This window comes from Poecilia mexicana, unplaced genomic scaffold (assembly GCF_051168715.1).
Source record: "Poecilia mexicana isolate PSO_F unplaced genomic scaffold, ASM5116871v1 scaffold_13, whole genome shotgun sequence".
NCBI lineage: Eukaryota > Metazoa > Chordata > Actinopteri > Cyprinodontiformes > Poeciliidae > Poecilia > Poecilia mexicana.
Genome location: NW_028263382.1, coordinates 7901248 through 7917528, shown reverse-complemented (window position 1 = coordinate 7917528; position 16281 = coordinate 7901248). Strand labels below are relative to the sequence as shown.

The following is a 16281-nucleotide window of genomic DNA, read 5'->3' as shown; positions in this document are numbered from 1 at the left end:
TTTTATTTTTCTTAGCATCACCATAATACGCTGTCATGTCTTTTAATGCAATTATGCCATGAAAAAACATTGTAAAACCTGGATTTGTTATTATATCTCTATTTAAAAATATTAATCGGTTTATTATTTTTACCCATGTTAAAAAGAACCATGGTGGAAAGCAGACCAGTGGTTTATTTTTGTTCTATTATTAGATTTAAGCCTTATATTTATCAGAAATCGCAGGAATTTGTAGGATTATTGCTAATTCAGATTGTGAACAATAGGCTCCCTGCCCCCTGCTGTGCAGTTTGTTACAGTAAAATGTCTCCTAATCTGTAGTTACTGTAACCTCCCCTCTGGTGGCGGTGACACCGATATGAGTAACCTGATATGGAATCAAGCACCTCTCCCACATTTACTGTGAAATGCTCATCAATTTTTCATTTCTCTGCCTCTGAAACCATTCTGCAACAATTTAAAATGTGTCCACATCTGAAAACTGAAGCTTCAGTGTAAAAAGTTTGAGTAACTCGACTCGCCTCCCTTGGTGCTCCTCCTTCTCACCCCTGCCTGTAAAACCGATCTTGTGGCTAATCGCTAACAGCCGCGTTGCCACCTTGACGTAACGCCGTCCTCCTGGATTGAATGTCGAGGTTTTGTCTTACGAAGCTTCGGCGCACACTCCATCATCTCTGATAAACGCCGAGGTCATTTTCTCACCTGGACTCGCTGCAGAAAGCTTCAACTTTTAACACAAAACCAGACAAATAAGCAGCTAGAGACACTTTTATAAAAAAAAACCCAACATAAACATCACAGGAGTGAGTGTCTAAGACCTCAAGGTGATTCACTGTAAATTAATACGTAATGTCTGGAAACACCATAATCTCTCTTCACCACAACAAACTAGCAGTTGTGTTGAATACAGTTATTATCTGTGTTTGTTTCTACAGCTGGTATTTACAACTCTGGAGCTCCGTTTACTGGAAATTCAACCGTGTTTTTATTTAAAGTGGGTTTTGGTGATAAAAATCAGACATCAGTTTTCAGTTGCAAACATTAAAAAGCTACAATCTTATAAAAAGAACTGATTTTTACAGTGAAAGGCTCTTAAAATGACAGTGCACAAAGAAATTTGAATAAACGTGCTATTTGTATAAACAGTTTCAACACTATAAAAACACTACATTTCACCAAGTATTTTTTTCCCAGATTTTAGCAAATATCTCATTACACTTAAAATAGACAAAACTAACTTTCAAGTAACTTTTCAGTAAGATATAGGAGCTTGTTTTAAGTAATTAATTTCTTCATATTGATCAATTAAATTCTGGAAATCAATGACTTGATGCAATCTGCTTCGATGGAAACTTTTAATATTATTTTGAAGAAATAATTTAATTAATTGTTTTATATTTTGTACTTATGGAAGAATGTTTTTCTGGTACTAGCAGAGCTAGTACTTTTTAAAATCTAGTTTCTAGTGCAAATAAATTATTACACTTGAAATAAGACTAAACTAACTTACAAGTAATTGATTAGTAAGATATAGGAGTTTGTCCTGAACCAATATTTTATTATCATCACCAAATTATTTCACTTATAACAAGATATTTTCCACAGTGTTTTAAGTTATATAATCTGCCAGTACGTTTTCCATCGAAATTATTTACTAAAACAAGCTCCAGAAAAATCACTTGAGTTAGTTTTGTTCTATTTTAAGTGTACTGAGATATTTGCACTAGAAAATAGACACAAAAAAATACTTGGTAAGATTTTATGTTTTTGCAGTGTAGTTCCACTGGTAGATTTTTTTTAACGTTTGGGAAAAATGTCTTGCTGTAAAGAGGAACTAGTATTTTTTTAAATCAGTATTTAAGCAATATTGACTTAAAACAAGCTGCTGAAGAGTTACTTGTTAGTTTTGTCTTTTTTCAGGAGGATATTTGCAGATAAAACTCTTGGCAAAGTTTTGTTTTTGCAGTGAAACTCTTGTTTTCTTCAAGTCCCTTCCCCTCCGGACTCAGTGTTCCTGTGGGATCCGGTCATGTTTGACCTCCACTCATACGTAGTCCTTCCTCTCTAAAACCGGGCCGCCCGCGGACCGGGCTGAGTACGCCATCCTGGAGCTGTTGTACCGTGTCTCCCGAGGCGGACAGGAGCAGCAGAGAAGTCCTCCTCCGAGCACCAGGAGAGCGGCGGCGCCCCAGCCGACGTACAGCGCCGCCCCCAGCTCCCGCCGCTGGGCGTCGGTCAGCAGCGGGTTGTAGAAGTCCCTGATGATGGTGTGGGCCGACCAGGAAACGGGGATGAGCTGCATGGCGCCAGAAACGATGAATAGCACCCCGGATACGATGATCACCTTGGCCTTGGAGGCCTCGTCGTCGATGCAGTTGGTGCACTTTGCCCCGGCGATGGCCACCAGCACGGCCAGGATGGCCAGCAGGATGGAGATGACGGTGAGCGCGCGGGCCGCCTGGAGGTCCGGCGACAGCGCCAGCATGGAGTCGTACACCTTGCACTGCATCTGGCCGGTGCTCTGCACCACGCAGCTCATCCACAGGCCCTCCCAGATGATCTGCGCCGTCACGATGTTGCTGCCGATGAACGCCGTCACCCGCCACATGGGCAGGGCGCACGCCACGATGGCGATGATCCATCCCAGGATGCACAGGGAGATGCCAATCAGCTCCAGTCCTATAGACATACTGGCTGCTGATGTCGCCCAGTTAGTGTTAGTGAGTGTGTGATGATCTGTTACCTGGACTGGTAAAGTATCCGTTTTATACCAGTGGGTTGGAGCAGGGGAGGAGTCTGGGATGGAGGTGACATCACTAGGAGGAGAGGAAGGACCTGGGGACTCTCAGGACTCTCTGCTATCGGCTTACAGGGCCAGCACCACAAAGGGCCCGGCCACAAAGAGGCTCTTTACAGCCGAAAGGCCGTACACTGCAAAAACACGTCTCAACAAGAGTTTTTGGCCTAGTTTTAGTTAAAATATCTTCATACATTTAAATAAAACAAAACTGATTTAGAAGTGGCTTTTCAGCAAAATAGGAGCTTTTTCTAAGCCAATAACTACTTAATACTGATGAAAAGGTTGTAGTTCCACTGGCAGATTCTTTTACTTAAAAGTGAAATAAACTGCCAGTGGAACTAGAGCGTTTTATTGATTTAGAACAAGCTCCTATATCTTGCTGAAGACATATTGGTAAGTTAGATATTTGCACTAGAAACCAGACTAAAAATGTTTTTCAAATGAAAAACACAAAACCTTATTTTTGATCAGTTTGTAGTGGAAATATTATAGCACAAGTGAAATACGGAACTTTTCAGCAACTGCAATAATAATTCAAATTCAGAAACGCTTTTTAAAAAAAGTACTAGTTCCACTGGCAGATTATTTTACTTATAACAAAACATTTTTTCCATGTTATGAGTGAAATAATCTGCCGGTGGAACTAGAACTGAGTTGCTAGGTAACGGGCTGGGCTTGGCTGGGGTTGCTAGGCAACGCGCAGTGGAACATTCTACTGGTGGAAGTAGAACTTTTTTTAATCAATATTAAGGATTTATTTACTTTAAACAAGCTACTGTATCTTGCTGAAAAGTTAGGTTTGTCGTATTTCAAGTGTACTAAGACATTTGTACTAGAAACTAAACCAAAAATACTTTGGGAGATTTTGTATTTTTGCAGTGAAACACGTCTTTTTGTACCCAAAGACATTTTGCATGCAGATTTTGTTCACAGAAATAGAAAAAGGTTCCTAGAAAGTGTTCATTTGTGACTAATTTGTTGATAAAATCGTTGCTTACTTCAAACTTTTCATCTTTCTTGCTACAAATTACTTTGGTACACTGCAAAAACACAAAGTCTTATATTGTTGGTTTGGTTTTAGTACTTTAGTACACTTGAAATAAAATAAATCTAACTTGAAAATGACTTTTCAGCATAATAAAGAAACTTGTTTTAAGTTAGTAATTCCTTAATATTAATGAAAGATTTATGGCAGATTTTTACTTCAAGAAAAATGGGGGGAACATTTTAAGAGTGAAAACGTCACATATTTTGCTGAAAAGTTACTTGTAAGTTTTTTTTTCCTTTTTTTCAAACTTCTATTGTACTAAGATATTTGTGCTGGAAACTAAACCAAAAATACTTAATGCGATTTTCTGTCTTTGCAGTGTGGGCTCCAGGGATTCAGTGTAATGACTTATCAGTTAGAATGGTCTAGTCAAAGTCAAGACATGAGTCAGAATTGAGAAACTAGGGCTAGACGTACAAATTGTTGTTCTTTGTTGTTTCCATTTAAGGTTTCAGTCTTTCTATTTTATTGGAGTCTTTTATATAGAAATGTAAAAAAACATATGTGAAAGTTTGCAGTTTTAATATTGAAAACTGTGAATAGTTTTATGATTCACTTCAGTAAAGAAAACATCAGATTCCTGCAGCTGCAGTGAAGTTAGCGGTGGACTGTGGGGGATTTCGATGAGTCTGTCTGTATCCAGAGCTTCTCTGGGGTCTGGACAGTTTCCAGAGGAATGCTGCCGTTCCCCAGCCTCCCTCTGCTGACTGAAACCAAACAAGATGGCTGCCTCCTGACCAGTTATCACAAAGTCAACTCATGGATGAGGAAGGTGGACAGCCCTCACTGTAGGTCTGGGCTTGCAGAAACAAATTTACTTCTCCTTTTACCTTTTCGAAGCAGCGGCGTCAAAATAATGCAAAATAAAGTTATTTCCTCTGATTTTTACCTCTGGAAAAAGTTCTAGTTCCACTGGTAGATTATTTTACTTAAAAAAGATTTTTTTCCCCCCTGGTATAAATGAAATAATCTGCCAATGAAACTAAGACTTTTAGTTTAGTCTTATTTCAAATGTACTAAGATGTTTAAGTTTTAAACCAAAATTACTTGGTAAGATTCTGGGATTTTGCAGTGCAGACCTTTTTGCTGCATAGCCACCAACATTTCAGCTTGTAGGGCAAGATAATTATGTTTAATAATTATTAAACATAATTATTAAAATTATGTTTAACAATTTTATGTTTAAGTTATTAAACATAAAATTACAATTCCAGAGGACAACTTGAGAAAACTAAAACCTTTTATTTAAAAAATTTAACTCTAGAATAATGTTGTTGTTTAAAGGGTTTGCCAAGCAGTTTGGATTTCCGGGTATCTTACATCTTTAGTACAATAAAAATATAACTAATATATTTAAATGTTCTCTGCTGCTCAGTTAGTTTTTAGCTCTAGCATTTAGCAACAAGAGTTACTGCACTGCAGTCTTATGACAAGCTTAGCTGGTTTGGTGGTTTTCCAATCAGCATCTCCTCCTGATCAAACTGGAGCATTAATACATTTACACAACAATTATTTATTCAAAGTTCTTTATTGTTTAGAATTGTGGTAAGTAAAACTACAAATTTTTACAATCGATTTTAAATGTAAAATAAGTAGAGCCACCATAAAGGATTGATTTGGGCTCAAAAATGCATGTTTTACATATAAAAAGGGCAATAAGTGCAACATGTAAAATATTTCCACTGAAATACAAACCAAATTAAAAACATCAATCAGCTCCTTAAAACATTACAGATACTTAGGATTATTCTCCAACAGCACTTCATTAAGCCAACAACATTTAAAAATGCAGACATTCCAGATGAGCTAATTAAAAATGTAATTTTTTTGTTTTTTGTTGAGAACAAACGTTCTCAACTACTTTAAAAGAAACTGATGAAATCACTAATTCTACCATATGTAACTCACAATATTTACTCAGTGCTTCCAATGTAACACAGAAAAGTAAGAAAGAAAACTATGGTGCAGGATTTTTACTGAACAGAGAGAAAGTTTCATTTTTATGGTTTTTCTTGGTGGCAAAAACTACTTGACCCAGTGTGAGTAAGTGAAAAACAAAGTTTGAACAGCAAAAATACAAAATATACCCAAGTAGTTTTAGCTGAATTTCTAGTGGAAATTTTCTAGTACACTTAAAATAAGGCAAAAGTAACATGAAAGTCATTTTTCAGCAAGAAATAGTTTGATTTAAGTCAATAATTCCTTAATCTTGATGAAAAGCTCCACTTCCACTGGCAGATTATTTCACTTATATCCCCATGTTGTAATTTAAATGGAATTAAACCTTTTTAAAACCAATATTAAGGAATTATTTACAGCTCTTGTATCTTGGTGAAAAGTTACTTGTTAATTAGTTTTGTCTTATTTCAAGGTTTTGTTTTTTTTAGATATTTGCACTAGAAACTAGACAAAAATACTTGGTAAGGTTTTGTGTTTTTTTTCAGTTTTTAGATGTTTTTGTCCTTTTCAGTTCTGCTTCCGGAGTCTTTGATGAGCTGGCAGATGTTGGTCGGCGCGTGAGAGCGGAGCAGATGTTGCTTCAGACGTAGTCTCTCCTGTCATAGCCGCTCGGTACCACCGATCTGGTTTGGGAGTACGGCGTTCTGTACCTTTTCTCCGGCCCCCGAGGGCAGCTGGAGGACAGGATGCCGCCTCCGATGAGCAGGAAGGCGGCGGCGGCCCAACCCAAATACAGAGCAGCACCAATCTCCCTCTTCTGCGCCTCTGGTATGGCCAGACTGTAGAACTCCATGATGATGGTGTGAGCGGACCAGGACACGGGGATTATCTGGGTGAGGGAGGCCAGAACGAAAGCCCCTCCTGAGGTGATCATCACCCGCGCTTTAGCCGCCTCTTCGTCCACGCAGTTGGTACACTTTGCCCCCATGACGGACATCAGGAGTCCCAGAACCCCCAACACAATGGAGATGACGGTGAGGGCGCGGGCGGCCTGAAGGTCGGCGCTCAGAGCCAGCATGGAGTCGTAGACCTTGCACTGCATCTGTCCGGTGCTCTGGACCACGCAGCTCATCCAGATGCCCTCCCAGATGGTCTGCGCCGTCACGATGTTCACCCCGATGAACGCCGACACTCTCCACATGGGCAGAGCGCAGGAAACGATGGCGGAGATCCATCCCAGCAGAGCCAGAGTCACGCCTAGTATCTCAAATCCCGCTGACGGCATGTCTGAAGAAATCCCCTCCACGATCAGCACCCACCGACGGATCGAGTGAGCGTCCAGCAGGTTGAACTTCCAGATAAGCAGCAGGTTGCTTTGAGGGAGGAATCGAAGGCGGAACCTCTTGATTATTGGAGAATTCAAATTCTCTCTCGTTTGAACAGTGGAAAGCTCGGCCTTGGAATGTAAACAGCTCCAGTTTAATCATTCAACTCCCACAGAGCCAGTAGCTCTCCCACCTGTTTGGGTGAGGGGCGTAAACAGGTGGAGAGTGGTTAAAACCTAACAGAGAATGAATGACTGAAAGCAGGCAGCAAACTAAAAGCCTCTGCTGCTGCTGAGAAGCACATTCAGTCATCTTAAAGGTGACCTAATACGCTTCCTAGAACAGGTCAGGTCAGGTCTTTGAGAAAAACAAAACATTCTCATTATCTCATTCTGAGACGATGATGTGATTTTAGTCTGCTCATTTCAGACTACTTTGAGCTGTTTTAGGGCCTCTGTGACTTTAATTTAGAATGTATTGCTCCTGGCCACGCCCCCAACTCAATGTTTACACTTGCATTTGAAAATAGCTGCAAACAGATACGTAATTATACAACCATACATCTTTGAAAAGCATTGGTGGAACCTCCTGCACAACCAACAAGAATGCAGCAAGTGGTTTGTGGATTGTAAGTCAACAACAAAACACTTGTCTTTTCCAGCAGCCATTGTACAGGGCACACACTCCAAAAATACAAAATCTTACCAAGTGTTTTTGGTCTATTTCTGTGGAAATATTTTAGTGCACTTGAACAAAGACAAACTACTTACAAGTAGCTTTCAGAAAAATACAGGAGCTTGTTTCAATTCAACAATGCTGTAAAATTGATTTAAAAAAATACTAATTTCATGTATTTTTGAAATGTTAAGTGAAAAAATCTGCCCAAAGAAGTCGTACTTTTTCATCATTTTTGACTTAAAACAAGCTCCTGTATCAAGCTTCAAACTTACTTGTAATTAGTTTTGTCTTATTTCAAGTGTATTAAGACAGTTGGACTAAAAGCTAGACAAAAATACTTGGTAAGTTTTTGTTTTTGTAGCGTACGGCAGTAAAACCAGTTAATCAAACGTGCTAGAGCTCTGCTTGGGTTGCTAGGTAACGGACTGAGTTTGTGGGGTTGCTAGGTGACAGGCAGTGCCTGCTCATTTTCCCCTTATATTGAGAAGGCTTTTGAAATGACTTATTTCTGAAACTCCAAAAAAAGATGAACTTATTGCCAAAAACATCTGGGTATTTTTTAGAAGCAGTAGAGACCCAGACATATAGACACCATGGGGAAAATTCATGTCACAGCAGCAAAGAACAAAATTTCAATAAGCAACTAACAATGACAAGCAATCAAATCACAATGAAAAACAACACACAATATAAAATAATTAAAAACTACACACCAAGACAAAAAGTCTGGTAAACATTCTGTGAATAAACTACACTGTTGACACATCCGAAACCTACAAAATGCCAAAAAGCTAAATAAATGCAAGTCCCATAACTCCACACCGACGTGGGTCTGAAGGATTCCAAGGACAAGAACTGCAAATAGAGAATGAGCCGGTGTGGTGGAGGCTGATGAAACTCTGTGTGTGCACATAGTTGGGGGATGGGCTTATCACTTTCCCCTTCTCAGGTGAAACTTTTGAGTCTGCTAGTTTCAAAAATGCTCCGCAAGTTTCAGTCAAAAGGAGGGAAGTGAGTTAGACTGATAAGAAAATGATGAGCAGCTGAAGGGGAGTAAATGAGTGAGACAGAACAAAGACGGAGCCTAAACATTAATAACAGAAATAAATACTAAATCCAACAAACACATCTAATACTCAACAAGAAGGAGCAACTTCAACTAACAGAAGAAATAAACTCAAACAGGAAGATAAATGCAAAAGAACAAATCCAAAACTAAATATAAACTTAACATATTGCACAGTATTTTTGGTCTAGTTTCTCAGTACACTTAAAATATAGACAAAACTAACCTACAATGAACTTTTCAGCAAGATGGGAGCTTGTTTTAAGTCAACAATTCTTTAATATTGATGAAAAAAGCTGGCTTCACATGTAGATTATTTCACTTATAACAAGGGAAAACTGTCTTGTTCCGAATTAAATAATCTTCCAGTGGAACTAGTACTTTTTAAAATTAACATTAAGGAACTATTTACTTTAAACACTATCCTATATATTGCTGAAAAGTTAATTGTAAATTAGTTTTGTCTTACTTAAAGTGTACTAAGATATTTCCACTAGAAAGTAGACCAAAAATACTTGGTAAGATTTTGTGTTTTTGCAGTAAATAAACTTGGATAAGGGAAAAATAAATAGTCAATACAGGGAAATAACAGAACCAAAAGCCCAAAATGTTAAGGGACTTTCCAGAGAGGTCGTATAGGGTAGAAATCTAATGTAGAAAACTGAAAGGGAGATGGTGGGGGCGGGAATGCAAAAATCATTTTGTCTACTCAAAGCGCTTTACGTGAGAGTCACCTTCACCCTTTCACAAACGCACACACATTTCTACACCGATACGCAGCTCGGTAAGCACATATACATAATATAAGGATAAAATATAAATAAAATGCTTATATTATGTCTGTGGGTAAGCAGTTTGGGGTCAGAGTCACATCAACATGTGGCAGGAGGAAACGAACCTACAACCTTCTGATCACAAGATGACTACTCAACCCACAGAGGCACAGATAAAAACAACTTTTTTTCATCATAAAACTTAATCTTTTTTAATCATTATTAAAATGACAGATTATTATAACTTCTTGAACTGTTATTTGCTATGCTCTTTGTTCTGACTGGCTGTCAAATCCAATGCTAGTTCCTCAAGCTAGCACAGCTAGCGCGAAACGAAATGTTTCCGTCAAGAAAAGGACAAAAGGAAGCGTCAGAAGCCCTGCTATGGAAGGCTACAAAAATCAGAAGGTAAACGACTAATAATTACTAAATAGTGAATAAAAGTGAGACAATATCATTCTAAAAGTCGATGTTTATTCACCTGTTTCGTAGTAATGGCCAGAAGCTAATGCTGTTCAGGGGGCCGTGGCATTGGAAAGTTCGGGAATTCGTGGTTTATTCTATCCACGAAGCTGTATTTGTGTACACCTAACTAAGTGAGTAATATTTTAAAGTTTTATATTATTTGCTGATTATAATAACCAATAACTAAGTTGAGTTGGATTTAGCTAATTGCAAATAAGCTAAATTATCTTATTTGCAATTAGGAAATAAGCTAATTCGGAATTAGCTAAATGCAACTGTTGGCATGACAAATGCGGAAGGGGATTAATAGTTTGCTTATGTAAGCAGATCTTTAATATATTTTTTATTTAAGATATTGATTAAATTATGTACTACTTTTAATTCGTTACTAACAGTTGTGTTAGGTTCTGTGTTTTGAGTTCGAGTTTTTGTCTGTCTAGTCCTGTTTTCCCCTGAGTCTCTGTCTTGATTGATCCCAGCTGTGTGTCGTTCCTGTGATTACCCTCCCAGTGTATTTAGTCCCACCTGTTGTCAGTGTTCGTTGTCGGACCCTCGTCGTGTCTCACCCTCGTCTCACGTCTGTGTCTGTTCCTGTGCTGCCAGAGATTTTCCGTTGTTCCTCCTAGTTTATCATTAAATCATCTTTTCATCATGACTACCTGGGTTCCCCGGCGTCTCTCTCACCGTTCTCCACAACACGCCATGACAAGTTGCCCTGTTTTAATAAGCTGATGAGAGAAGTTGAATGAACACTTTTGAAAAGATTATATAACCGATGTGCTAATTAGTGAGTTTTCTTTTGCTTGTTTAATTTATAGAACTGTGCACTAAGGAAGTAGAATGTGGATCAAACTGAGCAGAAATGGGTAAAACTACTAAAGTAAATGATGAATCATCATTTTTAACCAAATAACCAGCCTTTGAATTAGAGATTTGGTACCAAGTATTACCAAGCTTCTGGTTACAATCACACTGCATTATATGCCACCCCACAAAATCCATATATAATCAAATATTTTGTAAAGTGTCCTTTGTCATAGTGAATGAAAACCAGAAGAAAAAAAAACCAAAATGGAGATTTTTCCAGGACCATAAATGGTGGTAACCTCAGGAGCAAAGGGATTGTATCTCTACAGCTAAGCTTGAGCCACTGTGTTAAAGTATCTGTCTAAACGTCCATTTAAATCCTCATGATGTCCTTCATTACTGCTACTTGAGGACTCCTCACTTCCTTAAATGAGTTCAGTAAATGTCAGGGTTCTGCTCTCATTTTTTACTCACATAAATGGTTTTGCGACTGACTTTGTAGATTAGCTTCCTCTTAAATGTAAGATAGTCTACTTATTTTGTGGGTTTGGCACAACCTCTAGCAGATTTTTTTTTCAGTTTATCATGAAATATGTCTACACAGGAAAGTTAAATATCTGTGGTCACTGAATGGAGGTTTCTACCACATTCAGATGAGTCTGAGCTAAAAAAAAAACCCCCAAAAACTCTAACTTTCCACTGCTGTGTGTTTTTGTAGTCATTCTAAACACACAGCAAAAACAAAATCTTACCAAGTATTTTTTTAATTTAGTTTCTAGTGCAAATATCTTCGTACACTGGAAATAAGGCTAAACTAACTTAGATGTAACTTCTCAGGAGGTTATAGGCTCTTGTTTTGAGTCAATAATTCCTTGATATTGATTTTAAAAAAGTACTACTTCTACTAGCAGGCTATCTCACTCATAAGACATTTTCCCCATGTTTTCAGAGCCAGTAGAGCTATAACTGGGTTGCTAGGTAACGGGCTGGGCTGGGGTTGCTAGGTAACGGCATAGTAGAATATTACCAGTGGGACTCAAACTTTTTCATCTATATTAAGGAGTTATTTGCTTAAAACAGGCTCATATTTCATGCTGAAAAGTTACTTGTAAGTTAGTTTTGTTTGATTTCCAGTGCACTAAGATATTTGCACTAGAAATGAGACAAAAGTACTTGGTGATACTTTGTGTTTTTGCAGTGCATTTTTGGCTTCATTTGTGTGACTTCCAGGAAGCAAAATGGTGCAATTCAATCTGAAAAGAAGCTTTTTGCTTCTGTTTTATCTCAATATCTCAGCATGTATGAGTTTTTTGAAGCACTTTCCTTTATTTTTATGTTCACGTTTCTGTAAGTTATGGAGGCATTTTACCTGTGTTGCACGGCACCTTAAGAAGGATGAGGTAAACAATTTCAAACAACTGATCAATAGACTCTTTGTCTCAGTTTGGACTCAGTTGCAGTCCAAATTTCATCCCCCCTCCGAACAGATGGAGACCTTTATCTCTTAGTCAGTTTCGCCTTGCAAGTGGAGGACAGGTCACAACGGACGGAGAGCAGAAGGCGCTCCTCGGAAACAAGCCCCCCATTGTTCCTTACCTGCACTTACGCTGAAATAAAACTCCTCATTTTGACTCGCACCAGAACCGGTCTTATTGGTCAGACGCTGCCGACTGACAGGCCTGGCATGTGTTCGAGCTTCTGCATACCCAAGTAATTTGTAGTATGAAAGTATTCATTTTAACAACAAATTAGAGTTAAAGAAAAGCTGAAAGCACAGAATTAAAAACTTGGTTTTCCATTTTTAGGAACAAAATCTTCATACAAGATGTACAAAAAGGCGTTCTTTAACGACGTGTTTGTTGGTCTAGTTTCTACTGAGAATATCTTAGTACACTTGAATTAAGACAAAACTAATGAGTAACTTTTTAGCAAGATACAGGAGCTTGGTTCAAGTAAATATTTCCTTGATATTGATGAAACATTTCTAGTTCCTCTAGAGGATTATTTCACTTATAACAAAAACATTTCTTCCATATCATAAGCGAAATAATTTCCCAGTGAAACTAGAACTTTTTCATCATTATTAAGAAATTATTTACCTAAAACAAACTCTGTATCTTACCGAAAATTTAATAGTGAGGTAGTTTTGTCTTATTTCAACTGTACTGTGAGATATTACCTGTAGAGACTAGACAAAAATACTTGGTAAGATTTTATGTTTTTACAGTGTGCTGAAGAAAGACCAAAAGTTTTAAAGTAATTATTAATTTTAATAACCAATTAGTTTTAATGAAAAGCTAAAATCTCAGATTGAAACATTTTACAGGAACATTTTCCCTTTTTTAGGAACAAAATGTACAAAAATAAAATCTGACCAAGTATTTTTGGTCTAATTCTGGTGGAATATCTCAGTTCACTTTGAATTAAATAAAGTCAAGTTTATTTGTTTCACACATTTCAGTTACAATGCAGTTCAAAGTGCTTCATATCATGAAAACATCAATTATGAAGCAGTTAGTAGATTTGGTCAAATATAAAACTCATCAGTGAAATACACATCAAATATATTGATCAATGATTCACTTATTACCAATCAAAGATAACTCTAAACAGTCTTGTTTTAAATAAACTCTGTTTCAGCTGGTTTGAAAAGACGAAACTAACTTTGAAGTAACCTTACAGCAAGATTTTAAGTCAATAATAATTAATTATTGATTAAAAACAAGATTCTATATCCCTCTGAAAAGTTACCTGTAAGTTAGTTCTGTCTTATTCCAAGTGTAAGTATAAACTAGACAAAAGTATTTGGTAAAGTTTAGTGTTTTTACAGTGTACTGAAGTAATTTGCATAAAATATCCAAAGTTTTGAAGTAAATAGTCATTTTAGTAACAAATTAGTCTTAAATAAAAGATAAAATCTAAGAAACAAAAAGTTTATAGGGACAGAATCTACGTCTTTAGGTGCAAAAAGACGTTATTTCACTGCAAAAACAACATTTTACCAAGTATTTTAGTTTTAGCACATATGAAGTAAGATAAAACTAACTTTAAGAAATTTTTCAGCAAGATAGGTGAGCCTGTTTTAAGTAAATAATTCCTTAATATTAATGAAAAAGTTCTAGTTCCTCTGGTTTGATATTTTATTTATAACAAAACATTTTTCCAATGTTTTAAGTGTTTTAATATTAAGGAATTATTGACTTAGAATAAGCTCCTAAATCTATCTGTAAAGTTACTAGTAAGTAAATATCCGACTAGAAACTAGAGGAAAATTACTTGGTAAGATTTTGTTTGTTTTTTTTGCAGTGGTTGCAAAAAACTGTAAAACATCACAATTCTTGCTTGTTTTGAACATTTTAATTAAGAATCTGATATTTTAGAAAACTTTTCAATAAACGATAACGTCCTGAATCAAAATTAGATTTTTATGAATAAATTTAGTTACAAAATAGTTTCAATCATCTTCAAAGCTTTAGCTCCTATTTTGTTGAAAAGTTCCTTGTAAGTCAGTTTTGTTCAGTTTTGCATCAGAAACTAGAGGGAAGTGCTTGGGAAGGTTCTCTGTCTCTGTTTTTCTATCCACAAACATTTTCAGTCATGTCAGTCATTCAGACATAATCCTTCCTGGTGTATCCGTTGACCGAAGCGCTTTTGATGGCTGAGTAATCCACTCTGGGCGCCACGGAGACGCCGCCACTCGGCGCTGCTGCAGCAGCTGCAGCTGCTGCAGCTGCAGCTGCTGCAGCTTTAGACGGACAGGAGCAGCAGAGCAGGGCGCCCCCCAGGATGAGCAGGCAGGACGCGGCCCAGCCAAAGTACAGAGCGTTCCCGAACTCCCGCTTCCCGGTCTCCTCCAGCATGGGGTCGTAGAAGCCCAGCACGATGGCGTGGGCCGTCCACGACACGGCCACCAGCATCAGCAGCCCGGCCGCCACGAACGTCACGCCGGACGCCACCACCAGCCGCGGCTTGCTGCTCACGTCCCGGCTGCAGTTGGTGCACTTGGCGCCGGCCACCGCCAAGCCGATTCCCACGATGCTCATCACCATGGAGACAATGACCAAGGCCCGGGCGGCCTGCAGGTCGGTGGGAAGCCCCAGCATGGACTCGTGGACGCGGCAGTGCATCTGGCCCGTGCTCTGCACCGAGCAGTTCATCCACAGGCCCTCCCAGATCACCTGGGAGATGACGATGTTCTGGCCGATGAAGGCCGCCACGCGCCACATGGGCAGGCCGCACGCCACCATCACCCCCAGCCAGCCTGCCACCGCCAGGATCATCCCCAGGATCTCCAGGCCCGCAGAGTACATGATGGGACACAAGGCCTTCTGTGTCTGCAGGCGAAGCCGATGTCGGATCTCTGCCGCTGGACGAGTTTACGCCAGGAAGAAGGAGAGGGAGAAACGGATTCCTTTTACAGCTTGGAGGACTGAAGGTGGAGTCAGCTTCAGGTGGTTCACCTTTAAACTTTGGTACACTGCAAAAACACAGTCCGACCAAGGAGTTTGGTCTAGTTGGTCTTGAGAAAACTAACTTTAAGTAACTTTTCAGCAAGAATCAGGAGCTTTTCTTTAAGTCCTTACATTGATAAAAAAGAGACGACTAGTTCCAACGGCAGATTGTTTAACTAATGACATTTCCCCATTTTTAAGTGAAACAATCTCCCAGTGCGACATTTAATCCATGATGGTGACTTAAATTGGGCTAAAAAATAAATGTTTGGAGAGTAACTCTCATTGTTTGCTAAAACAATGAGAGTTACCAATTTGGTTTAGTTTCCAGGCCAAATATCTTAGTACACTTGAAATAAGAAAAAAATCACTTACAAGTTACTTTTCATCAAGAAATAGGAGCTTTGAAGATACAGAGTAATTTTAGCAATTTAGTCGTAATAAATCTAAGTGGCATTTAGATTGAGGACGACAGGTGTGTCGTCCTCAATCTCATCCAGATTTAGGACAACAGGTGTGTCGTCCTAAATCTCATCTAGATTTAGGACAGGTAGTGTCGTCCTCAATCTGGCTTAGATTGAGGACAACACCTGGTGTAGATTTGGTCTAAATCTCATTTAGATTGAGGACAAAACTACTTTTAATTGTTTAAAAGTTTTGCACCCACTGCAAATATTGAGTATTTTTGTTTAGTTTCTAGTGCAAATATCTTAGTACTTGTGAAATAAGACAAAACTAACTATGATTTAGTTAGTTTACATTTAAATCTAAATGTAAATTAGATTTACGACAACACAAAACCTAAAGTGATTCAAAAATACACAGTAAACAGTTTTGCAACCACTGCAGAAATCCAGTATTTTATGTTTAGTTTCCAACTCAACTATCTTAGTACTTCTAAAGTGAGACACAGCTAGCTTATGGGAAATGTTTCAGTAAGATTAGGAGCTTGTTTTAAATCAATAACTC

The 16281-nt window shown here is 38.3% G+C and overlaps 3 protein-coding genes across 3 annotated transcripts; all 3 read right to left on the bottom strand.

The window, feature by feature from the left end:
• Positions 1-961: 961 nt before the first annotated feature.
• LOC106921239 (claudin-3-like) lies at positions 962-2935 on the bottom strand. The gene has a single exon (XM_014992828.2). It carries the CDS (start codon positions 2687-2689, stop codon positions 2045-2047), a length of 645 nt encoding a protein of 214 aa, XP_014848314.2. The 5' UTR covers positions 2690-2935; the 3' UTR covers positions 962-2044.
• Positions 2936-5357: 2422 nt separating this feature from the next.
• LOC106921450 (claudin-4-like) lies at positions 5358-7110 on the bottom strand. The gene has a single exon (XM_014993194.2). The coding sequence runs from the start codon at positions 7030-7032 to the stop codon at positions 6388-6390; it is 645 nt and encodes a 214-aa protein (XP_014848680.1). The 5' UTR covers positions 7033-7110; the 3' UTR covers positions 5358-6387.
• Positions 7111-13640: 6530 nt separating this feature from the next.
• On the bottom strand, positions 13641-15269 carry LOC106921169 (claudin-3). Its single transcript, XM_014992701.2, has one exon. The coding sequence runs from the start codon at positions 15169-15171 to the stop codon at positions 14470-14472; it is 702 nt and encodes a 233-aa protein (XP_014848187.2). The 5' UTR covers positions 15172-15269; the 3' UTR covers positions 13641-14469.
• Between the last annotated feature and the right edge of the window lie 1012 nt (positions 15270-16281).

Coding starts and splice junctions, on each gene's coding strand:
- LOC106921239 (XM_014992828.2), bottom strand. CDS start 2,689: ATGTCTATAGGACTGGAGCTGATTGGCATCTCCCTGTGCATCCTGGGA.
- LOC106921450 (XM_014993194.2), bottom strand. CDS start 7,032: ATGCCGTCAGCGGGATTTGAGATACTAGGCGTGACTCTGGCTCTGCTG.
- LOC106921169 (XM_014992701.2), bottom strand. CDS start 15,171: ATGTACTCTGCGGGCCTGGAGATCCTGGGGATGATCCTGGCGGTGGCA.